Source organism: Platalea leucorodia (genome assembly GCF_965183815.1).
Source record: "Platalea leucorodia genome assembly, chromosome: Z".
Classification (NCBI taxonomy): domain Eukaryota; kingdom Metazoa; phylum Chordata; class Aves; order Pelecaniformes; family Threskiornithidae; genus Platalea; species Platalea leucorodia.
The window spans coordinates 29696265-29722676 of NC_138858.1; the positions used below are offsets into that span (position 1 = coordinate 29696265).

The 26412-nt window shown below is 44.3% G+C and overlaps 2 protein-coding genes across 7 annotated transcripts in view; both read right to left on the bottom strand.

Moving 5' to 3' along the window:
• The window catches only part of PGM5 (phosphoglucomutase 5), a 77574-nt gene extending 74939 nt beyond the window's left edge, over positions 1-2635 (bottom strand). The window contains exon 1 of the mRNA XM_082335426.1: positions 2346-2635. Within this exon, the coding sequence (XP_082191552.1) occupies positions 2346-2606 (261 nt within the window). The 5' untranslated portion in view covers positions 2607-2635. The remainder of the gene's footprint in view (positions 1-2345) is intronic.
• A 17238-nt stretch (positions 2636-19873) lies between these two features.
• The window catches only part of LOC309603014 (zinc-regulated GTPase metalloprotein activator 1A-like), a 29234-nt gene continuing 22695 nt past the window's right edge, over positions 19874-26412 (bottom strand). Inside the window, exons 13-16 of one of the 6 annotated variants that reach the window (XM_082337306.1) lie at positions 23155-23223; positions 22990-23055; positions 21095-21224; positions 19874-20380 (exon numbers count right to left, since the gene is read on the bottom strand). In XM_082337306.1, coding sequence (XP_082193432.1) covers positions 20307-20380; positions 21095-21224; positions 22990-23055; positions 23155-23223 — 339 coding nt within the window. In that variant the 3' untranslated portion in view covers positions 19874-20306. The other 5 variants (XM_082337305.1, XR_014230764.1, XM_082337309.1 and 2 more) reach the window with 5 other exon arrangements.

The window sequence follows — 26412 nt, forward strand, 5'->3', positions numbered from 1 at the left end:
TTAACCTCATCCAAAGGGAGAGATCTTTGCCCTCAGGAGTACTCCCTTCCTCTCCCCCTACTTACATGGCGCAGCACTAAACAATGCCGTCAGGGAGGTTCAGATATTTTCCCAGCAGATGTATTTTAACAGCCAAAGATTAAAACATACAAACAAACAGTATTCACTAAGTAAACATGAGGCTTGCGCATTTACAGTGTGCTTGAGAGAAACAGGGGTGAGGGTGAGCCGGGTGAGGATGGTAGAAAGGGGATGGAGCATCAGCAGATGAAAATGGGAAGCCTTTTCAGTATCAGCAGCACCCCACCAGCTGGCCTGCTGAATTTGTGACGACTGTGTCATTAATAAGAGTATCATGCTTGAATTCAGATATTTGTGGGAACTGCGAGCAGAAAAGCTTGGGTTTTGGCTTCAGAAAACACTAGGAAGAAACTGTGTTTCCAAGAAACTTGCAGTAACTTAAGAAAGGGGAAGCACTACTACAGCAAGGTGCCAGAAACATGTCAAACTGGAAATCTCCCGAGGTCAAAAAGACCTGATCTTCAGGGGAAACAGAGCAAAATGGGGAACGTGACAGAAGCAGCAGAAAGGAGGCAAGCTGACAGGAAAAATCAGTCAGGAAAGAGTGCTAAATACAGCATAACCTGGCTGACAAGCCCCTGGTCTTCCAAACCCTAAACTTCTTGTCTTCCTCAGCACCTCAGTCCTTGTGGTCACCTTGTGGCTGTAACCCACTCTGTAGCTCCCACCAGCGTGCAAGGGCAGGCAAGGACCTCAACCTCGGCAGGGCAGCTCTTGCCGCAGGGCTCTTGCTTTAGCTGTTGCTGCGCTTTATCCCACCTGGTCAACGGGTACAATTCCGGCGGCGAGGCTTTCTCCGCCGAGCCACACTGGGGAAGGGGCTAGGGAGCAGCACTCCTTTCGCGCCCTGTCCTACCTTCCTCACAATGCCCCACACACCAGCCCGCTCCTGCTGCTCTGCGCTCGCTCCCCGCACGCTCGCTCCCCGCCGCTGCGGACGAAACACCACCGCACGACCCTCACCAGTGTCCCCAGCTTCGCCAGTGTCCCCCCGACAGCCCACCTCACAGCCTGGGCCACACAAGCCCTGGCCTCTACCAAGCCCCTGTGCAAAGGGTGAGCTTGCAAAAGGTTGCCAGTACGTAACACAGCCGGTCTCTCTGAAACCTCAGGTATCACTCAGCGTCTGCTTCATAGTATCAGCGTGGTGAGAACGTGCTTTAGAAATAAATCTAAAATACTCATTATTTATACCAGCCTGGGTAATCCATATAGCTTGTACATGACAATAAATCAGCAGGGGAAATTTAGACACATATGGAGATTCGTTTCAAAGTTGAAAGGTCTCCTGGTTACAAAACTGGACTGCATTTAAAGAATGGGGCTTTTGAAAAAAAAACTAAGAAAAAGTAAATGCACTCCCAAAAAAACCCCTATAAAATTATATCACTTCTTCTGCCTGATCTGGAGAATCAATTTAGCCGTCATAACAAGAGACAGCGGCTTCAACTCTGCTTTGAAGTAGAAACTTCAAGCCTACATTAGCTGGTATTTCCAGCTTTCTGTACATACACACCAACACATGAATGTGCACGTATCTATCAGAAGACATCAGTCTTTTTCCCGAGATCTTTCCTATTTTCAAAACTGCACAGGAAAAGCTGTAACCCGTCTGATCGCAGAGGTATTTGCCACTGTGATCCTGCATTTCGTAATTTGGTCGCAAGTGAACAATAGAGAAGAATGATTATTATTTTAAGACGCAGCCAAAATGCTGCATTCCTCTTGCTTCAAGAACACCGTTTTCCTTTAATATTTTTAAAAGATCCTGAGCAGCAGATACCCGCCTGATACCTTCGTTTCCCACACGCTTATTTTTAATTCTGCTACATTTTCTCCTGCAGAGTCAACCGTGTTCTTCAGCTCCCACTCCTGCCTCGGTCTAAAACAAGGTGTGAAAGAGCGCGGCGTGGCCAGCAGCCTCCCGAGGCCACGGCGACCACCTCCGTTACCGGCGGATAAAGGCGGCCCCGCCACAGCCCAGCGGCACAGCCTGACGGACGGAGGAGCCGGCACCGGCCGCCACCTTCGCCTTCCGTCCGCCGGCACCTGCGGCGCTGGGCGGGCCGCGGCCGGGGAGCGCCCTGCCGCGCTGCCGCCGGCCGGACCCGCGCCGCCGGGCCGCAGGCAGCAGCCGGGCCGCCGCTGCCAGGAGGCGAGGGGGCGGCGGGCCGAGGCGGGCCGGGGGCGCCGGCGGGGCGCGGCGGGGAGGCCGCCGGCGGGACGGCGTGGGGGCGGCGGGGAGGGTGAGGGGGCCCGCTTACCCCGTTGGCCGCGGCCATCTGGACGACGATCTCGATGGCCGTCTTGCTGAAGTACCGGCCGTCGCTGCCCACCACCATGGTGCAGCCCTGGCGGTCGCGGAGGTCGACGGAGGAGAGGAGGCTCTGCACGAAGTTGGGCAGGTAGTTGCGCTGGCTCTCGAAGAGCCCCGTGGGCCGCCGCAGCCCCCCGCCGCCCGTCGGCCGCTGGTCCTCGTAGGGCGCCGTCGGCACCGTCAGCACCGGGATGGGGGTCCGCTCCATGGCGGCGGGCCCGCTGCCGCCCGCCCGGCTGTGGCTCCGCTGGGGAGCGGCCGCCCCTCACGCAGGCTGCCTGCCCGGCGGCGGCGAGCGGGGAGGCGGTTCCCTGCCGCGGGCTGGCGCGGGGTCGGCCTCCCCTCACGGCCGGCCTCCCCTCACGGCCGGCCCCCGCGGGGCCGGAGGCGGGCTCGCTCGGCCCTCGGCGGCCCCGCCGGCGGGAGCCCGGCGCCGCGGGGGAGCCGGGGCGGGAGCGGGGTGCGCGCCGCCCCTTCCCCCGCTCGGCGGGGCCCCCGCCGGCGCCGGCCGCCCGCAAGGACGCCCGGGGCTCGCCGCTCCGCTGCCATCAGCATGCGGCGGCCCCGGCCAAAAATAACCCTGGAAAGCCACGCCGAGCACCGCCGTCCCCTGCCAGGGATGTAACTGGAGGCAGGGGGCAGAGGGCGAGCCAGCGCCGCACACTTGCGCGGGGGGATCACGCCCTGTCAGCGCCGGAGCCGTCCCCGCCGACCCCCGCCCGCTGCCGCCCTCCCGGCCGGCGGAGAGGCGGCCGCCGCGCCCCGGGCGTCCCCTGCCCCGCGGCGGCGTGGGGAGCCGCCCGCCGGCGGCGGGGCCGGGCCGGGCCGGGGCCGCACCCCCACGCAGCGCGGGCCCCGTCCCGGGGCTGGAGGGGGCACCGCCCGTTTTGCGGGCGAGAAAACGGAGGAACAGGCAATCCAAGAAGGAACGGGTTCCTTCGTTACCAAACCTTAAGCGAGGGGAATCGATTTTTCTTTTTCTCTTTTTTTTTTTTACTATATTGCTCAAAAGCAAGGTTTTTGTGTAGTAAGCAAGCTTACCGAGGGGTTTTGGTTTTGGTTTTTTCACGGCAGGAGGCGAGTGCTACAGGAGGAGTCTGGCCTGACTGTAGGATAACTGATCATGCTGGTTTCTGTCCGGGATTACTCCCTGTGAGGCCGAGCAACCCTCTGAAAGTGTCTTTCCCTTTGAAATACTGTAAGGTATTTCATACGGATGTGGTGAGGCTGAGTTCATTGACACGTGTTCATTCTGCGTAACTTCATTGTGCAGAGGTGGTGGCACTGGCAATTGAGAAGATGCCTGACATTTCCCACTATAAAGGCTGTGCTTACTGATGCCTGTGACTGTCAAACATCAGCTGAAATTTTCCATCCAAATGCTTGTTTCACACTGGGCTCACACAACAATATTTTGCCGGGACAACTCTGTTGGCTGGAGAGTTGGAAAAAATAGTCCTATAACCTAGATGTCATTCTTGCGCTTAAGAAATCCCTGATCTAGACCTGCACCTGAGCAGACAAAAATAATTTTGTAAGGCATTCTTCTGGCCCCTACGAAGGAGTCTGCTCATACACTGCTCAGAAGCAGGATGGAGTGTCACGGCTCAACAAGACAACGCGTTAGCTGTGTGAGAGGAGGTGGCCAGGCAAACATGGGGTAAAATGCTTTTTGTCAGTTACGTAGACTAAGAGCTCATGAAGAGTCAGCGGGAGTCACCTGATGAATGGCGACCAGAGGAACTCAGTGGTGGCTTTGAGCCCTGTCTCTGCAGGCTCCTTACTGGTTCCTGTCAGGTAGAGTATGGCAGTTTAAGATAGAATCATCTGCTGCTCATCCATCCCTTCGGCAGTGACCGCTGCCTTCACAGTAGAACGCTACATGTGCTACAGTAGGCAAGGCCCAACAGTTTAGTTTAAGTAACCTAATCCACTGAAGCACATAGAGGAATTATACCTCTGTTGAGGGAACACCTGTGTACTGGGCCATGTACTCGGGCAGAGGGCCAGAACAGACACAGGGAAGCAGTAATCTCTTCTTTGTCTTCTGTTAGACCTCCTAGTCTGTAGTCACGTTGGTGGCCTCCTGTACTGATTCAGAATTTTACATAGCAAAAGGAAAAATTCTTCAAAAAAGAAAAAGTCTTCAAAATAGAGAGTTGACTGCATTTTTCATATGGATAGGGGAAATGTGTTCAGCATTTGGAAGAAAACATATCTGTTTGAATCGGACTTTTGTTTTTAAAACAAACTTAAAATGGATTTTGTTCTTAAAACAAAAACTCTGCAAGCCCTGACATTCCCAGAATATACATTTAAGATGAACAATTTTCCAGAAGTGTTTGTCTTCACCCATATCATTTACATTAACAGTGCGGAAAAAGAAAAGCGTGTAAAGAAAAAGTGTGGTTTGCAGTTTTTTCAAGCATCACCTTGACAATGGCTCTACCAGGAGTGTAATGGGCTGTAAAGAGCACTGTAAATTTTTTAGTTCAAACTCAGGCTCTGCTTGAGACAAGTCCAAGCAAAAGTTTATGTGACCCCTCTTTTACTGTGATTCCTGTAATACTTTGCAAAACTCAGGTTCTCAAAGTCGTGCTATTTCATGAGAAGCTCAGGGGTTTTTTTTAAAAAAAACCTGTCAGCCTTCACTGTAGCAGTGTGAAGCATTAAAAAGTTGATGTAGAGAGCCTGAACATTCTAGTACAAATGCTGAAGTAACAATAGTTTACTTTTTAAATAAATGTGTCAATTTTCAAGTACCTGGATTAGCATTACATTGACACATTTATACAGGGGGATGCGCTTCGAATTCTTTTTTATAGCAATTCCAAGTCCCACAAGCAGTTCTGCTCTCAGCAGATTTCATTGAAAAGTGCCGGTCTCTGTAAATAGCCAATATTGCAATTCATTAAGTGATTCCTGCTATGTATCTCTAGCAAAGGAATAATTATCAATATGGGATGACATTAAAAGCCTGGAATGCCTTCTTGGAAAACAACAGCTAAATATATTCTTAGTATTACCATAGTGTGTTGTAAGTTAGTTTGTAGAAGGTTGTTAAGATAAAAAACGACTTAATGGAGTGATAGGATACGTGTTAAATTTGTTCCATTTCCAAGTAAAACAATTAGCTTTCTGACTGCCAATTTTGCAAGCTTGGTTTGACATATGCTATCTAGTTCAGGAACATTTTCAACCCTTACTTTGATTCTTAAAGCTTTTTAATTCCCGAGCCTTAAGATGTTTACCGTAACTCATTTGTCTTGTGGAATTGACTGAGTCAATGTTAATTACTTGAAGAGCCCTAATTTTTGTGTTTCCTGAGCTTTTTTTTACTAGCATTGTACTGGTGCCTTTCTTTGTCCCTTTAGGTCCAATTTTTTCATGCACTGAGCTGGGCATTGGGTTGTTGTCTGTGTTGTCTCGAAGGAAAGAAATGTGTCCCAAGCAACAGAAGCCCCCTACTGCCACACAGTTACTTCTAATTCGGTTGACCTGGTGACCAAATAGTTTTGTGCATAGCAGAGAAAATCAAGATAAATATCCATTTCAAAACTCTAACAATATGCCTGCTCAAATTAGTGCTTTGGATGCTTTAGAATCAGTAGCAATTTTTCACTTTCCAGTGCTACTAACAGGCCAGTCCCTTCCCGTCGTTCTTGTTTTCAACAAGTGATCCCATAGAAGTGCTCAGGCAAGCGCGCTGAACGCTAGGCCACGAGGTGTTATGCAGGTGTATGAAGAGCAGATCCGTCGTGTGATGGATCTTGCCAGTGTGGGGAAGAAGCAGAATCTGAACATGGACCCAAGCAACTGTCTTTGTCCCCGCTCCCGTCCTGCCACAGTTAGTTCAGCAGCTCCATTGCTGGTCTAGCCTCCGCTGCCAGGACTGGAACGAGCAGGGGAAGCAGCTGACACTTTAATTCTCCTATCGCCTTAACAGCAGCTTGGAATGTGACCCACCAGCACAGGGCAGGAAACAAAATGTAATTCCTGGGAGTCGAAGTAAGCCCTCTCTCCAGTCCTGCAAGGGGATATGCAATTCTTCCCCTCTGAGTATGTCGCCTTACTAGCAAGAGCACCATTCTACTTATTTACACAGCTTTCTTAGATCCGTCACCTGTTATCCGCTCCTTGTAGATTAAGGGAAATAATACCAGATGTGTTAAAGTCTTACTCCACATGCTGGGTTTGCTAAATGGCTGTGTAGACCAAAACGGGCGCTGCTGTGTGACGGCTTTTGCTGGATGTCTGAAATCCAGGATATAGTGGATATGCTTCTGCACAAATTACAGCTTCTCATTAGGCAGCCTATCTGGATTGGCACAGGGGGAAACGAAGGGTGGAATAAATGCTGCATTGATAAAAAGGCTGTAAGTAATATATGATTCAAGTTTTTCCCAGTATTGTTCCATAACCCTTGTTTAACAGCTGCTAGATTCAATCATTCAAATAAGCTATAAAATTTATACAATTCTTTAGGCACATGCTAGCCACCAATATTAGGAGGTAGGACATCTGCAGAGGGCATCTTCTGGGAAGAAAGTCTGTATTTTTCACTTGAGTTCATGTTGGGATTTATATACAGATGTGAGATTTTTTTTTTTCTGTGTGGGAATTAAAAATAAACTGATACCAGAAAATTCAGGATAGAATGATGAACCGTCAGCACATGCAGTGTTTGTTACTGTCATTTAATTAAGTACAGATTGGGAAGTAACATGATTCAAGGGTGGAAAGGGCTATGATGGGGTTGGGGAAGGGAAAGGCTAGGGACAAGACAGAGCTACGCAGTCTAGTGGTCTGCTCTCTCGTGGGAGGAGAAGGCAGTTGGAGAGGACACTATGCAGTACAATTCCCTCCTGCTACCCCATAAATATGCTTCAATGTAGTTAATTCCCGGCATGAATGTAGCAGAGATGCAGTCCCAAAAACCCAAAGATGTCTGACATGGATCCCATGTGAGTTCTTCACAAAATCTGGAACTATACTTAATCCATCTAAAATACTAATGTTCTCAAATAGTAACATTTTGTAATTAACTAAGTAAATTCCTGCTCAGGAAGTGACTGCTTCTCTGAGTCCAACATAATCTCTCTGTGGAAGTGCTGCATACGGAAAGATGCTTCACACCCTTACTTTTGTCCACTGTCAAGACATTCATACTCCTTCTAACTGCAAATAAGTAAGTTAATTAGTCTTGCTATATGTAAAATTAAGTGTGCAGTCACCACAGTCTTGCTAGACTATGTGATGGAGATGTATTCTGTTCAAGAAGCTGTTTGTGCTGCCAAGTAAGCAACGTGTCGTCAAGGCCTGATTTAGCAATAGCTTTCTCCATATACACTGTGGAAGCCTTACACTTCCATTTATGGCTATTTACCAGTTATATGTCACGAGTTAAGAGTGGAAACTTTAACCATATGATTGGCATTCTGGCGCATGATACGCAAAGAATAAAACAACCTACAAACAGGTCCTACTGCAGCGGACCTGCAGATTTCAGGTCTGATGTTCAGAGGCATGAGAAATAGGCACTACCACTGCATACAATGACAGTGACACAAGACTAGGCCCTCCAGGCTGTAATGCTCAGATGACATCATGCTCTATAACCATGACAAAATATGCCTTACAGATACTGCCAACTGAACGGCCTCTTCCACATGATTACCCACTTACGCACTGCAGAATCCTGTCAGATCATGGTCCACTCCTTACAAGCTAGCACGTTCTCTATGTATGTTTATCCTTTCAGTGGTGGAATTACTGAGTAAAACAAAAATCTCAGCTCAGGCACAATGGTTTGATCCTAAGAGCTGGGCAGTGGTAATACAGAGGTGAAACACACATTCTCAAGTATATCCTGGCTATCTATCTACCAGCCCCAGGGATGCTAGGTAGTAAAGGTAACAGAAATATGCTGGTTTTCTTGCTCTACTAACAGATGGGTACATGAAGAAGAGACTGAATTTATAGTACAGATCTACCGTCCATCCATTTTAAAAGTCCAGGATTTTTAACATAATGTCAAAGCCTATAGACAAAGTTTAAAAACACAGAGCAGGAAACGTTCCCTCAACACCGCTTCTGATAAAAATCACATCTGAAGGAAGATACACACTTGACATAATGATGGTTTGGTACAGGGATTCCTTATCTTACATCCACCGGCTTCTACAACAATATATCAAGGTAGGAAAAGCAAACCGTCATCACCCCTGCTCTGAGTCACAGTGTCTCTGACAAGGACTCAAGACTAAAGCTTTTCAGGAATACAACAAAAATGGAAGAATAAGGCATCATGGAAAAACAGCTCCTTGGAATGTGGAAAAAAAAGGGGGGTGGGGGGGTGTTTCTTTCTGAGTTTTGGGGAAGTCAAAATATATTTAAGTCCCTCAGTTCACCAACCAAGTTCACTGGCCTTTTAGAAAGCACTTTGAGACCTAGGGTTTAGAAAGCCCTATTTTACAAACGGGTCTCAGACAGAATTCCAGCAATTCCTTAATAAGTGTCAATATCATGGTTTTGATCACTTTGCATCGTTGCTTAAAGGTTTGCTTTGTTTCTGCACCCACTGAAAAAGACATTGTTAACTCTTCACTGCCTGCTGTTGCTGGCCCTTCCATTTGGGGGAATATTATTGGACAAAGCACTTGGGATTTTTCTCTTTTTAACAGTTCCCCTCTCTTTCATGTCAAGGGTCACGTAATTTTTCAGCATACATACTCTAAATTCTAGCTGACAAACTGATTTTGCCAGGAAACTTATTTTGTCTTCTGACTATAGCTGATGAAAAGAAGAAAAAAATTCTTACAGCAATATACTGTGTCTGCTAAACAACTTCTTCATATCCAAGTGGCTCTGATTGCTTCTTCGGCCAGCAGTGAGGTTAGATAGACGTGAAAGCAGTACTTCTTTAAATTGATAAAAGTAATCCAGAAAGAACCATTGACTTGAAGATCCAGGGAAAAAAAAAAAAAAAAATCGGACAAAATGCATCAAAGGTGTAATTTCAAGATGCCTCAGGACATCTGCATCTGAGTCCCGTGCTGAGCGCCCACCCGAGCGCAGGGGCCACCAGCAACGCGGAACGTGGTCGAGCAGCGCCTCCTTCCGTGGGCGCGGCTGGTCCGGCCTTCGAGGGGTCCGTCCACGGGAAAAGTCTGGTTTACTTTTCCCTTCCGTCACGCACCATATGCTCTGGCTCATCTCGGAGAGGTTTGCTCTCAGTTCTCACGACCTGCAAGCCAGGAAGTGTTCTTAATTAGGAATATCCATTTGGATGTATGTCTTCGGGCACTTGTAGTCAGGAGGACTAGCCTTTAGGTTTTGGTGTGTCTTCCGCTCCTGAGCTTGCCTGACCTTTCATCTGGCCTCAGATAAATCCAGGGTAACTTCAGATTTTCTTGTTTAGATTCTGTGAAAGTGTTAAGTGCAACAAAAATTTGATGCACTCTGGAAAGGGACTGTGGCTGTACTTGGCAGTTGCAATAGAAAGTTAGGTAAAATAAAGTATTAATTGCAGGTGTTCAGTAGGGCATTTCCTCAAGATTGGCAGAGACCCAGAGTTCGTGTATCTACTTATACCTGCACTCCACATCTGGGTTGAGGTCTTTGGAGACTACTGCTGCAGAAATGAATCTGCCGTGGAACTGACTTGAACAAGTCAGTCTTATTTAGACTACAGTGCTTTCAGAGAAGTGACATGCTGCTTTATTTCTTTACTCTAGAATTGCAAGTTCTTGTTTCCAGGAGGCTCCCCTTGCACAGAAGTGGAGGGCTGTTTCTACCTACCACTTTTACCGAGGGTGCTGGTTTGACTTGCTTTTGTTGGCCTTTGCCTGTCAGGTTTTACTTTGAATCAGGTTATGTCAATGATGCCACTTCCTTTCCAGCCTCCTCCGCAGCTACATGATTAACCAGCAAACACCCTACCAAAGTGGTGGTTTCCTGGGGTTTCTGGACCTTTTCTCCAGTGATGAAGCTATCCTTGCCTTAACACAAAATAATTCTTGGTCCACAGTTTACAAGCTTGTCTTTCAGCCTTCCTAAGATTACATTCAAGTGGAAAGGGCTGGAAGCATGTTTGAAAACATATGACAATTTCACTTTCTCCTTTCTAATACACATTGTTATAACACAGACATTTAAAAAGAGGTTCACATAAACTGGGAAGTGGGTCTTTGTGGACCCCACATCACTTTTTCTTAGTGTTGTCTCTTAACCAAGGGTGTATGATGGCATAGCCTCATTTCTCACCCATCCTACCCTTTCCCAGCACTGCTGTATGCATCCTTTCCTGCATGCCAAACCTTGGGCAGAGTGCAGCATCCCAGGTTTAAAATTCGTGGTTTTCCTGTTTTTCTGCTGCATGATTGGACAGTCCTCTCCAGAGCCTGTGCTATCGAACAGCCATCAGTGCAACTGCCTTCGGATGATGCAAAGCAGGGGTACCTTATTTGACAGTTCTTCAAAGAGTCTAAATTGATGCAGCTTTATTGATAGCTACAGAGCTAAACCAAGCAATAGGAGCTGTAACTCAGCACACCAGGCATATATTGCTGTATATATCTGTGTATTACAGATGTGAATGATACTGCAAGATTTCATGCATCACTGTCCATCCTGTAGCACCAAGAATACCCGTGGGGAAAAAATTAACTACAAAGATAACTGTCTCTCCACTGTGTTTGAAGAAGCTGATTAAAGTTATCCCTCTTCCTATGGTGGGGGTGGGGGGGAAGCTTGTCTTCTCAGGAACCTTTGTCATCACTATTCAGTCTTGCAATGGTGCTAGCAAAGTCCTTCATCAAAAAAATGAAGTCAGAATTCTCTTAGTTTTAGAAGAAAGAGGAAAGCATTTGGCAGGAAAAAAATCTCACTATGATTTTAGACTGAACCATCAGTAAAAGGATAGGAGCTTTTTATTCTTCATAAATCCTCTCCTTTACTACTTGGAAAAGAGCATAAACCCAACATTGGATATAGAATTTCCCAAAAGAAAACTGAAAGAGCGTTGTTGCAGAGCAAACAAAACAGTTGCTAAAAAAAATTTTACCACTAGATGACAGCAAATACTAGTTTTCTGTGACATTTCCTTTCCTGTGAGCAGCTCAGTTACTAGAAGACAAAAATAGCCAAAGAAATCCTGTGTTAAGGGAGGATCTGGGATAAATCCCCATTTGGAAACAAATGCTGTTCCCCCTGGAGACAACAGCAGAGTTCTTCATTGAGTAAATTCACTTACTGGGCTGTAAATTCTTTGTTTTGTCCCAAGTAGCACGCTGCTTTAGTCCTAGCTTTGAAGAGTTGTCCTCTGAGCTATTAGGCTTTCTGATGGTCTTGTTTGCAAACTGGAACTCCAGAAACTGTGTCAGTTTTGATTTTTACTCACTTTCCCTCAGTTTCTCTAAGGCAGATGCTGATCCCACAGGGATGTTTTCAGGAAAAGGCAGCAGAATTTTTACAAAGAAACAAATAAAAATATTACGATTAAGAAGTTTTGTTTATTCAGGCTATTATCTATGAGCAACCTGATCTAGTTGAAGCTGTCCCTGCTCACTGCAGGGGGGTTGGACTAGATGATCTTTAAAGGTCCCTTCCATCCCAAACCATTCTATGATTCTGTGATTATGACTGGGTCCTTCTGGAAAATACAGTTTTAATGTCATACCAACACAGCCTTTGTTCAGATAACCCCCAATACATTCACAGCAGCTGTATCAGTGTAAGGAAAGCATCAGAGTTTCTCAAAAAACAAGCAACCTTAGATGGATAATATCAAAGTTCAGATCCTAGAGGAAATGGGACTTTACTTCAGCTAACTAGCCTTTCTTTGTATTAGGGAAGGAACTGCCACAAAAGGTATCCATAAAAGAAAGGCTTTTTGAAGAAAAAAAAAATGTAGACAAAGAGCTTATTGTAAGGTAGGCACAGTTTTGGCAACAGGAGGAGTCACCCAGAAAAAGGCAACCTTCCCTACTTGCCTCCTGCAAAAAAAAAGAAGGTGCTCCTACCAGAGGGAAGCCAGCCCATAAGGCAATTTATAAACTAAGAAAGTGAAGTTAATTCTTAGGAAAGCAGAGCAAATTAACACAAGCAGATTTGCCTGACACTTGGATTTCTCAAGGGTAGTTTTCTAATAAAACTGAAAGTAAAAATGAGTATTTTTAAAGTTTTTAAACTCAGATTTCCTCTCCCTCCGCCCCCAATTCTGCTGTCATGTGTGAGGCTATCCATTCCTCAGCCCTGTAAACTACTCAGTTTGACAGCAGCTAAAATAAGGAACTCATGAATATTGACACTCAGATAATTTTTAAAGGTACATTTTTAATGGGTAATTTTTAATGAGTAGCTCACATTAGACTCAGGACTTGAAGTGCCTCCTCGGGAAACACTCAGCCTCACAGGACACAGCAGCACGATCTCTTCCCCTACCAAAGGACTTGGGATGCCAGGAACAGCTCTCGCAAGCAGAGATCCCCTGTCACAAGCCACACAGCTGCATTCTGGTCTTCACAGGAAAATATTTGACTGCCACTACCTGGCACAGGCATTGTCACATCTCCCACATGATAAACACTAATTTGTAATGGACAAAGGTTTTTCTGACCCCTCAGCTGATGGTGAGTGAGATACAGGGACAGTCTCTTTCCTTCTGCGGAGAAGAAGGAACAAGTTGCTTTACTAGAAAAAGTAATGCAACTACAAGACTTAGGGGCTTAATGAAGCTGTTGCACATTTTTGTTTAGAAAGTTTGAGAATCCGTTTTAAGTAAGTACAGAAAATGTGGAAGTGCTTTCTTTTCCCTGCCACGTGCCATCCCTTACATACCCGCAAGTCTAACAGCTCAGTTAAAGGTTTGCGTACGGAAAAGACTCAGACCCCGGGAGACAGCACAAGGCATGGACAGAAATTTGTTAGGGATTGGTCTTACCTAGAACCTGAGATCTTGGAGCAAGTGTGAAGTATGTGTGGGGCACGCATCTCGCCTGTGGCACGTGAGACGAGGGAGGTGTGCCCGTGGGAGAGCGCTGCGTGCGCTGGAAGGAGAGAAAGAAGTCGGTATGAAAGGTAAGGTGGCATGTAAAAACGCAGTGCACCCAGGTAGAAGAGAGCAGGTGCTTATAACCAGTCCTGCAGCAGGGGGAATGTAAGCCTCTTGTTATTGGGCAAAACGAGTATTCTGGGAGTGGGTACTCTGAAAGGACAATCTTGGGTAGATAGCTCGGGTAAATGGGAAATCAGTAGTGCTCCCATTACAGGAGGACATCATCCACCACAACATCCATCTCCCTAAACTGGAGAGAGATGGATTTGATGGGTGGACTATTCGGTCATGGCTATTGCAAAAGAAGCAGAACTTGGCTCTACATAAAGGACCAGGAGGGAGGTCTTGAGTCTCGATACACAGCTGGTTGGAAACTGCTGGACTTGGACAAAGAGTTTTTCTTTCTAAACCTACATCTTCTAAAAAGTATCTTGTCAAAGCACAGGGAAAGTCTTATCCACGGAGGAGGTACGTTTCACCTGCAAGCATACATTAGCACTGGACTTCCCTTAACCTGCCAGGCAATCAGCACAAGTTGAAAGTCAGCTTCCAAGGAATTACGAAGCGCCAGTCCTCCAGGGACTGCCATGGGTGTTGCTTGGTGGCCGCCCTGGTAAACAGAACCAGTCCTTCACTTTGACAAACTCCATACCACAGACACTCTTTAAGCATGCAAAAAGACCTAAAAGATTTTTAATTTTGCAATGCTTATCCTCAATTGGCGACTGTGAGTAATGTTTTGTCATGATAAAATCAGTCATGGATTTCATGTCTAAAAAAAAAATCATCTTGCTGCAACAGAATAGATGACCATAGACACAATGCAGAACACTGCTTTGATACACTCCATGAACATGCCAACAGTTCTCTTTCAGATTTAGTTTTATTTATTTATAGTAAAAAATATAGAATCAGCACTGTGAATTCATTTCAAAAATTACTGACTTGATGATAGGAAAAAACTTAATACGAAAAAAAAAGAAAAGTCATAAGTTCTTAGGGCGAAAACCCACAACTGTGTGATATCTGATCTGACTTTCTTGGATGTTGCAGTAAAACAGCCTGTCATATTTCATCCATAACTCCAGGAGTGTGATACCAAGGAATACAAACAACAAAGCGTATTCTAGAAGGATATCCTACTTTGACTTATGACCTCAGGTAGCTGAGACTCCAGGTTGCTTCAAGTAGTTAAATATCTGAAAGAAAACTTCAGCTTTCCACTGCTCTGAATGTTCTAGATCTGGCTGTGGTCTTCAGCTCTGGTTGTGAGCTCTCCTGCTAGACTTAGAACGCTTCAATCTGTGAAAAGTCTTTCGCAGTGGTGATTAAACTAACTGACAATAGGTGTGGACAAAAAAGCCCAAAAGCATAGCATTAGAAGGGAGAAGCAAATAAACATAAACATAAACATAAACATAAACATAAATATAAATAGTATAAATATAAATAGTATAAATATAAGTATAAATATAAATAGCATGAGGTTTTGGATGATTCTGATAGCTAAAGGTTACTTCTAGAGCTCTGAATTCATCTTAGTTCCTAGCAGAAAAAAAAAGGAACCAGCAATCTCCAGTTTCTCAAGGGGTGGAAATTCTGATTTCTTCAGCAAGTTGAACAGTTTTCCAAAGAATATTTTAGCACCAACAGACAGAACGGATTTTAGTTGCCTTTCCCATGGTCCTTTTGAGAAGTCTGTTTATTGTTTTTTGCTCTCTTATGATGAAGAGAGGCTCCAGAAGACAAGCTGGTTTTAAAAATCGCACCTGCTAACAATGGCGCTAAGAGAATTGTGCCGTTACAGCGAATTAAGCTATTGTAATGTAGGCGACCCCTTTTAGCTAGCACGGTTGAAAATATCTTTTCCAGCCATGTACTACTGCTCATCAGTTGAGGTTAATGCTCTTATCGGTTAACGCCCTTGAACATGAACTTCTTCAGTGCAGTGTGAGACCAGCCCCATGTTCAGGGCAGCCTGACCTAACTGGTTTGACCTGGCACCGGAATGGTTTCGGCAGTGCTGGCTGGAGCCGTTCTGCAGGGAAGACGGGCATCTCCAGCAGAGGAGCAGTAACAGTTCACACCACCACAGCTTTTTTTTTTTTTTCCCCCCAAAGTGACCATGCCAGTGCATCCTAAGAAAATGTGCTGAGAGAACAGGGGGAAGGAGGGCCAGCCGGGAGACCCGCTGGTGCCAGAGGCCAGCCCTTCCCCTCGCAGGCTGCTCTGCCCTGCCTGGCTGCCGCTGGCAGGGTTTAACTGTACAACAACCAGGTCCCTTCGCCCTGTTACAATGGTACAACGGCATTACGTTGTTATAGATTGTTAGCAGCTAATTGTAGTGTTGTTTTTTTTAAAAAAATTTCTCCGTAAGGAAAGATTCAGTGCTGTGAATCTGACGAACCTATTGTGAATTAAAACAAACTTCTGCGCTATACAAAACATAGAGAACTATAGTCTTTCATGTTGCATTTAGCTGAAAATGAAATTATAAAAATACCAATATCTTTTAGTCATTTTAAGAGTATAAAAATCACTATTAGCTGCTCATTCCTATTAAAAAGAGCTGTCAAACAAGAACAGTACAGTGAAAGTAGTAAAGAAACCCATTAACATGCTAACTGTGCTTGTAGATGGGATTGAAATCCTGTTAAGAGTGCCATGTGAAAACTAGTAGCTATTTCAGACTACCCAAGCAAGGACAGTAAGATCACTGGGACTTTCCGCTATGTTTGAAGATTGGAAGCTTTCGTCTATATGTTAGACCAATATTTATGAGTAAATGCAAGTGGCAAGTCTTTTACCCATTTCTTAACAAGCAATACATTTCCTAGTCTGCTTGATGCTTGATCTGTTACAGCTCAGTTCTTTTCCCAAAATTTCCATGGATGTCCATGGACGCAGGACTTAGGCCAAGCTGCGCTGGAGCCCGGACGCCTCTGTGAAGCTGCCGGCCCTAACCGGAGCTGGACCTCCTCTTTGCTCCGTTTGCCCGCTGCGTGTCTGTGGCTGGAAGAACAGAAGGACCCTATGCAGGGCATCGGGATGGGAGTGTAACCATGTCGCCCTGCAGTATGGCACTGCCACTGCCAGTGACAGGCCATAAGCTTTCTACTGAGTGCGCAAGGCCTCAGGGCTGAGGTTTGTCATGCCTGCTGTGGCTGATCTTTTCTTGACCTGCCCGCAGCCTGGTGTTGTTTTGGTTGCCTATGACAGCAGTTTCTCTAACTGACTAGGTGTCTATTGCTAATTTGTTTTACTTCTTTATCCTTGTGTGTTAACAACCATAGATTTCACAGCTGGCAGTAACAACCCGCCATTCCGTGCAGAATGAGATATTTATGGCTGTAATGTAATGATGCAGCGTGGAGAAACACATGCCTGATACGGTATCAGCGGCCTTGAGAAGTGGAGACAGGGATCTGGTGTAGAGGAGTACAGGCACGGGGTGATAAGAGATGGGGCACAGGCCTAGCACCGGAGGCCCCGTAACGATTGTCAGTTAAAACAATGCAGATCCGGAGGTGGATAAAACTGGCTTTAAGAGTAAAATAAAGCAAGCAAACGCATGTTATCTAACATTTGTAAACGTATATAGCAAACTGGGATGCAATGTGGGGCTGCAGAGCAAAGCGTGGTAGCAAACAAATAAAAATGATGCTCGGGTGGGTCTGAGAGGGAGGAAGAAGAAACGATGGCCGCTGCTCGGGCCGGCGCTCCCGGTAGCAGGGGAAGCGCCCTGGGTGGCGGCGCGGATGCCGCCGCCGCGGGGTCTGCAGGGCGCCGGGCGCACGGAGGAGCAGGGTGGCTCATGGGGACAGTGGGCAGCTGGGACCCCAGCCTGACCCGTCCTCTCCCATCCGGCCATGTCCCGCGCACGGGGGACAGGATGGGACATGGACGACCGGCCCCTGCCACTGCCCCACCCCGGTGCGGCGGGAGGGAGGCAAGGAATGTCGTTATACTTCAGGATTAGAAAGGAAGAATCTAGTGAAAATCTAGCAAATTCAGAACCGCTTAAATTTTAAAGGGCACCATAAAGCAGAAAAATTAAACCTCATCCATCTCCCTGGGTAGTTCCTGAAAATTAAACACGACAGGTGATATAAACAAATGGCACGATGGTTAGTGCAAGGAGGGAGATAATTTCTATTGTTTATTTTCAAGTCTAACAGAGCTTATAAAAACATGTGGAAAGTATTATACAGTGGAGAAAATGCAGTTTTGGAAAGGTGATTTCTGTAGACTCCTGAAGCTCGTGAGGGGGCAGAGGTGATCAAATCATTGCATTTTGTCTCTAAGAAAGAAACTCCTTCTCTGCCTCTGCTAGGGAAGAAAACGCACGTTGATGAGATCGATGCCGAGCGCGTACCTAGTGCGTGGCATGTCTTGGAGGGGGGGAGTGAAGCGTTGTTATCCTGGGAGTTATTTTGGCTCCGAAGTGGGCCCAGACGTGGATGGCTGCCCTGCAGCCATGGTGGCCGCCATTTCCTCATGAGCAGGTGCAGCTCACTCCCTGCTGTGCCCCTCCTGGGGCCTGTGCAGGGAGAAATGCTAATGCCTTTGACCCCTCCTCGCGCCCCCCCGCCCCGAGCATCCCTCGGCCGCCCCACCGTCCCTGCCGCTGCCACCCAGGACAGGGCTGAGCGGCGCCTGCCTGCTCCCTCCGGCCTCCGGCACAACCTCACTTTAACCCAGTTCCAGTTCCTTGGGGAAGGGCATCTTTGATACAACTGCCAGTACATAAATACCGAAAGCAACCATCAATCAGTTCACTAAGGGCAGCTTTTACTGGAGCTCTGTCATTTACCTTTCCTCCTCTTTTCATTTTGCCACGACACAAGAACAAGACTTAGCACCCCAGGGTGGACGTATAAGAACAGACCAGAAAAAGCCAGTTAAATAAATATCCAAGAAGAGAAAACAGCAGTCTTCTTGGGAGAAGAGGATGAAGATCCGGCCCCTGGCTGTGTTGGCGCTGTCATTATGTGTGAACGGAATAGAGGAGAAGGCAGAGCGGGCATCCCCACAACCGGCCAGGACGGAGAGGTGCACGTCCTCAACATCCTCATCCCGCCTGGGGGCTGCTCTCTGTCCCAGGGGCTCCCTGCAAATACGCAGGGGGAGGAGGGGCAAAGCTGCGCACGCTGACTAAAGCTTCTCTGACACCACCTCTGCGGGCAGTGCGGGGAAAGCCCTGCAGAGGAGGAACCAGTCATAGCAAGACGAGCTATACAGAAGAGTCCCAGCTGCAGAGATGCCCCTTTAACATCAACAAAAAAACCCCAGTATAGTGACAGTCGTCATGGGATTTTTGGAGTATGTGGTTGGTGAGCAAATATAAAAAATAAGCATCTAAAATATGACAGTAAGTGTGTAAGACATCCATGGGTTGTTCCCTTATGACTCACGGTTGAAGCTCTTCTTATTAAATCTCTGAACATGTTTTTCAAAAGGAAAATGAATGATCAGTTGGGCACTTCAGAGATTAATGTTTCCAAAGATAACAGTTCTTCAATTACATGAGGCATTCATAAGATAAAAGGTATTTGATTGCTTTCTCTATGAAGAATGGAAGTATAAGCAGCAACAAATAAAAATGTATTATCCACAATTTTGCATTTACACAATGCTTATAACTCAGTCCATAACACTGATGGCAATCATTTGACTAATTTTCATGCAGGACTAAACGTCATTTATTTAATCCAAAACATTTATCAGTGTGAGAATACGTATTAGTTTTCAAAATGAAGATATGCAAACGCTAAGGGAAACTATCACAATGTCGCTGAACAATATACCCATCTCACTCAAATGCCGCCAATGCTCCACTAAACAGAAAGCAACATTTTAAGTAGATTGTTCTTTCTTTTTACCTTGCCTTAGTTTACAGAAATAGGTAATTTCTGTGAACTCCTTCAAGCTATCTAAAACTACTTATGATGTGAGGAATGAAGTCATGTCTGCTGATGTATCCACCGGGAGACTGAAGAGCTCTATCGTATTGGACACACGACTTCATATATTAACCAAATAAGACACCAGCTCGTGGCAGGGAAAGGTTAACAATGTCTCTTTCCTCAGCTCTTTAGAAACAAACTCCAAACTTATTTCTTTTAGTAGAAGCAAAAGGAAAATTCTTAAAATGGCTGATAAAGTAATGGCCTCCTTCCTTTCTTTTTTTTTTTTTTTTTTTTAAGTTTGATGCACCTTTTATCCTAAAGCAAATGTTAGGTATGTGACATGTGACACACAGCTGTTATGCAGATAGTATATATTCCATGTGGTCTTCAGCCTCTGCTATCTACGTATTTTTAGATTCATTTATACAACAGCTTTAGCAGTACCCAGGATGGATGTATATATTAAAAAAATCACAAAACAAGTGGAAGGTGATGGAAGACATTTTAATAGTAAACACTAAATAGTTTTCAGTGTGATTATATCACTGGCAATTATCACTGTTGCTTCATTTCCAGCAGTAAAAGAGAGTTAGCTAGAGACAGCACTAGGCTTCAAACATGTTTATCATATTCCCACTGTAATACTTCATGTACAGCATGAACAAGTCTTTTGCCTATGTGCATTTTTGCACAGGTAAATGATGTTGCTGACATAACTTAAGCCAAATCCAAAATGGTAAAATTCTTTGTGTTTGATTCTAGACCATAAGGGCTAATCTTTAAACATTATGTCGGCTGGGATTCTTAGGAGGATTTTGGGGTTTAACTGTTGTGTAAACTGCAAGAGGAAAAAGAAACTACTATACTGGATGTCACTCAGTCTTTTCTGTCATAAAAAGCTTGCAGGGTTAAGCAGACATTTCATGTTTTTCATAGTTTGATGTCAACTGTTCCCTTGTTGCTCTCTCACAGTGGCTATGAAAACTTCTTTGATGGTCTCCTTATCCAAGTTCCTGCCTGTAAAGAGAAATAAATTAGCTAATTGCATTTTACAGTATTAATACAGTGTATTATCAAAACGCATGCAAGCAGCAACCTGCAAGTCTTCTCACCAAAGAAAATGTTTATTATACCAATGAGCGAAAACATTAAAAATTAAAATTAAGCTGCAGGTAACAAGACAACTTTAGATTTTACAGGCAACAGACTTCAAGCTGTACAAGTAAGGGAAAGGAGGAAAAATACGGGTTTTTTGGTAATAAAAACACTTTGCAAAGCAGAGAGTAACACACAGGAAATGAGAAATGTACAACCTCAACATTACAAGCTTTTCAGAAAAAAACCCAGATTTTATATATTTTCATGGCTATGATCACCTTCCTTACAGTTACTGAATATTTGATCAAATATTCAAACCATTCCCATCACCATATTTATAATTATGGATTTTAAAAATAACATTAAATATGCCAACATAATTTATGAATGCTTAGTATTTTATTTTTTATTTTGTTTCTCTAAAAGGGATAGTGTAGATTCCTCTCAGTTGGAATATGAAACTGCTGGAGGTGTTCACGGATAAACCTTTGAATGAAGGTTATGCAGAACATACTCACTGCTATTATTCTGGCTGGTTTAGGCTTGTTGCTTTTCCTTGGACAAGTCACAGGACTGCATGCTGAAAAAACAGCTTCTTAAAGTCAAACAAGGAGACACGTAATTTCCTCTTACCTATTAGGACCAGTCTATTTGTTCTCTTTTCATTTTCTTTCCAGGCTACTGCAGTCTCTTCCAGATCATAGAGCTCATGGACACCTTGGACTATCACCTGATGAGATTTGCCTTGAATAGATACCAGTCCCTTATCAGAAAAATAACTGTTAGGATATATAAACAAACCTTTAAAAATGAAATATCCCTGGCAGTGATGCACCAGTTAGTCAAAACAACCACGTAGCATGATCACTTCTCATAACATCCATTCTCCCATCTCCTTATTTTTTTAAAAACTAGTAATTAGACTTTGCCATACTCTGCCTTCTGTTCCTCATTTGGTCAGTACCTAGCATGTCTGAACAAAAATAAAATGTCGTCTGCTACTATACCACTTCAAATATATGTATGATGTATGTGTCTATGAAAGATTGATTGCCTATCAAAGATGATGTAAAATGAGCAAAAATGTTTGATTTCAGATTATTCTGATGAAGCTCTCATGCTCAGCATTTTCACTATTCTGAAACAGAATCTCTGAATACTGGAGAAGGAACAAACATTTGTGAGGTAAAATGACTAGCAACAGAATTAGAAGGGATTACTGTCAGAGTGAGCCCATTAACCCACATACCAAAAGTTGTATTAAAAGAGTTTTCATCACTTCATGTAAAACTTTATAAAATATTCTAGTGTAACACATTCTGTAAAACATGCCTCATATTTCCCTAAAGAAAACAAAAAGGAGTTAAAAATATTTCATGAAAAAAGGTCTGCATTTGACGTATTAGTTGGAATTCTGTAACTATCACTGCTACAAGGATTATGACAGGTAAGGCATAAACATAAAAGCAACAAACTTTGGAACCCATTCTATAATTACCTGGGGTTCATTTTCTTTGATGTATTTGTCTGTGACTGAGGGCCAGCACACAGCTTATCGCAGGCCTCAGATCTCCTGAACAATTACTTTGATTCCAATGCTCAATACAGAAAAAGTGTACTTGTGCATAGCAGTACTGTTTTCAGACAGCTTAAGATGCATCAGTAGCTATTTTCTTCTATTTGTCAGGAAGAGGAAGACAAGGATATTCTCGTATTGTTGCTGAAAGAGCAAGAATACAACCCTTCTTCCAATGAAATGAAAATAATTATGTTGCTATCCATGACGCACAAGTGTTCTCAGAAAACAAACCAGAGCGTATTTTATTGTATTTCTTATAGCTTACCAAATGACAGACTTGATTCTCATTTTTTAATGATCTACTTGGCTGCTTGGTATAAGGAAAATGAAAATATAGCCTAAATTGTCACCTATACTCCTCTCAAAACCATGCACCTGAAAAACATATGAAATGCCCGTGAAGATGAATACTTATGGGTTGCATTTTTAAAACTACAGTCTGACAATACTGTAAAAAGTTTTAGGTGTAGACCACAACTAGTATTGCACTGCCACGTTATGCCAAATTCAACTTCCGCATATTATGCCAACAATAATAATTACGGATAGCAATCCATAGTTACATCCCTAGATAAGGAGACATTTATGTGAGATGGATGGAACCTTTCAAAGCAATGGAGGTGAAAAATGAAAAAGTGATTTAACTATGTCCTGATTATTAACTCTGCCACTGATGTTTGGGACTGTACATCTTCCCTCTCAATTCAAAACAAGTAGGATCAGTGTCTGCTTCTCTGTCAGCTGTCTCCTTTTGAGTTGTTCCACCAGCCAGCAGGTAACAAACTCTCTCTACGTGGAACAATGACAAATTGCTATTCTCCATTTTGTCTGCTCTGTTACAATGATCCAGTAGCGCCTTTGATAGGTCTGTAACTGACAGCACACTGCAGTTTTTTAGGTGTAAAAGAGGAAAAGCACAAAACAAAGAATTTGGTCATTTCTGACTAACCTTCAGTCTTATGACGTCCATGGTGCGTCCCGTCTTATCTTTCACATTCTTCTCCCACAGAAGATTCTATGAAAAGGAAAAATGTTTTCATAAACAGAATGGCATAGGATGATTTTCTATGAAAAGCCACAATGATTTTTCAGTTAACAGTGATGTATTACTTACCTGAATGAAGAGATTTAAGTTTTCTTCTTTTATATTTCCTGGAACTTCAAATGTTACTGTGACTATACCCTGCAAATGGAAAGACACACTTATTATTACCGAGCTGAAAAAACATTTCATTACATTAATTTCAAAAAGTGTTCTTTATAACTTGGCCTCATAAAAAAGCAACTATATACCCATGTCAAATTAAAATAAAATATCCCTTTCTATTACACTCTAATTTTCTATATCATGCTACACTTTTTGTTTCTGTTTGGATGTGCACTTAAGGGGCATACACAATACTTTGAATAGGTTAATGCCATCAGCTTCTACCACGTAATTCTTTGCTGTAGCTGATGTTTGTTCTCAAAGAAAGCCCAAGAATCTTAATTCTTATAGGCTAGTAAGCTCAATCTTTCAAATATGTTTAAGAATACTATTTTCTTGGCATACTGATCTTTGTCACCATTTCTGATCTTCATCACTATTCTATCAGACAAAAATTAATCAATGTATTTTTCACCTATCCATACTTTCTTGTTATGAAAAACTTTTTATAAATAGACTATGTAGGAATAGATTCCAAAAATAAAGCTGTCTGAAGTGATGTTTTATTCTGTAATAGAATGTGTAGTTTAAAATTAACTATTTTTACAAAATAAAGGAAATAATGTGTCTTAAAACTTATTTTTGTCACTATAACCTCTCAATGGCATAGAAGAACATACAGAGAGTTACTTTTTGTACAACCCAAAATTCTTTCAAATGATTACTGCTTTCAGATGACTAGTCTAACTTAAGAAATAAAATAGAATAGACTAGACTAGATTATTTTAGTTGGAAGGGACCTACAATGATCATCTAGCCCAACTGCCTGGCCACTTCAGGGCTGACCAGCAGTTAAAGCATGTTATTAAGGGTGTTGTCCAAATGCCTCTTAAACACTGACAGGCTTGGGGCATCGGCCACCTCTCTAGGAAGCCTGTTCCAGGGTTTGACCACCCTCTGGGTAAAGAAATGCTTCCTAACATCCAGTCTAAACCTCCCCTGGCGCAGCTCTGAACCATTCCATGCATCCTATCACTGGATACCAGGGAGAAGACCTCAGCACCTCCCTCTCCACCTTGCCTCCTCAGGAACCTGTAGAGAGCAGTGAGGTGGCCCCTCAGCCTCCTTTTCTCCAAATGAGACAAGCCCAGAGTCCTCAGCTGCTCCTCACAGGACTTGCCTCCCAGCCCCGTCACCAGCTTTGTTGCCCTCCTCTGGACACACTCAAGGACCTTCACATCCTTCTGAAATGGTGTGGCCCAGAACTGCACACGGTGTTCCAGGTGAGGCCGCACCAACGCTGAATACAGCGGGATGATCACCTCTTGCCCAGCTGGCTGTGCTGCGTCTGATGCACCCCAGGATGCCGTTTGCCCGCTCGGCTGCCAGGGCACACTGCGGGCTCATATGGAGCCTGCTGCCAGCCAGTGCCCCAGATCCCGTTCTGCAGCCTGCTCTCCAGCTACTCCTCTCCCAGTTTATACTTGTGCCCAGTGTTACTCCATCCCAGGTGAAGAATCTGACATTTGGACTTGTTAAATCTCATGGCACTGATAACTGCCCAATGCTCCAATCTATCTAGATCCCTTTGCAAGGTCTCTTGTCTCTCCAGAGAGTCAGCAGCACCTCCCAGTTTGGTATCACCTGTAAACTTGCTAATGGTGCATTCAATTCCTGCATCCAGATCGTTGATAAATATATTGAACAGGACTGGCCCTAGAATTGAACCCTGAGGAACAAACACCACTGGTGACGATCACCAGCCAGATGCAGCCCCATTCACTACAACCCTCTGAGCTCTGCCCTTCAGCCAATTCTTCACTCAGCACACTGTGAACCTGCTCAACCCACAGCTGGACAACCTGTCCAGAAGGATGCTGTGAGGGACAGTAACAAAAACCTTATTAAAATCCAGAAAAACTACATCCACCGCCTTCCCTGCATCCACTAGGCCAGTGACCTTACCATAGAAGGATATCAAATCAGTTAAACAGGACTTTCCCTGTGTGAATCCATGTTGACTGTGTCTGATGATTACATTATTCTTTAAAGGCCTTTCAATAGCACCCAGTATAATCTTCTTCGTAATTTTTCCAGGAACTGAGGTTACACTAACAGGTCTGTAGTTTCCTGGGTCCTCCCTCACACCTTTTTGTAAATTGGAATAACACTGGCTAGCTTCCAGTCAGCAGGGACCTCCCCAGACTCCCAAGACCTTTGGTAGACGATCGAGAGGGGCTTTGCCACAACATCTGATAGCTCCTTCATTACTCTGGGATGAATCCCATCAGGCCCCATGGACTTGTGAACATTCAGCTGACACAGCTGGTCCCTTACAATTTCAGTGTCCACAAATGGAAAGTCACTGTTCCCACACTTGTGGTCCCCTGACTCAGGGGACCAGGCAGCCCAAGGTCTATCAGTATTATTAAACACTGAGGCAAAAAAAACCTTGAATGCCTCCGCTTTTTCTTCATCCCTATTAGTCAAATAACCATCTCCAACAAGTACAGGTCCAATGTTTTCTTTAGATCTCCTCTTGCTATTAACATACTTTAGAAAGTGCTTCTTGTTATCTGAAACAACACTGGCCAGCTTCAATGCTAATTGAGCTTTGGCCTTTCATGTCTTCTCCCTGCACAAACAAACCACAGCTCTGTACTCTTCCTGTGAAGCCTGACCTTACTTCCAAAGATCATACAATTTCTTCTTCCTCTTGAGCTCCATGAGGAGTTCCCTGTTCAGCCAAGCTGGTCTTCTCCCCCGCTTGCAGCAAAAAAAGAAAAACTTGTATTTTTATACAGTAGCTTAGAAAAGTGTACTTTCCTTCTAGAAAGTTGCTATGATTAAATTCAATTTTCAGGTTAAAATATGATGCATACAAGGCCTGTATTTTTCTTTCTGAACAGCAAATCTTGACTGTGAAGCTGCTAGTCTTGAAAACAGCAAAAGGCAATTATATCTCCTTTTGGAACTAAAGTTGATTAAATATAAGCAACAAGCAGCAGATTAAATATAAGCAACAAGCAGCAAATCTAGATGTTTAGCTAATGACTTAGTAAACTCACCAAAACAACCAAGCGCTAACACTCTGAGCAGCTTCAAAACAAGACAGACAAAAGCTCACTGTGCTCCACATACAGTGCAGTATTGCTTCTGTTGACCTTCCACGTGAAGATAATAAGCACACTTTATCATCCAACAAGGACTTGCAGCCTACTGCAA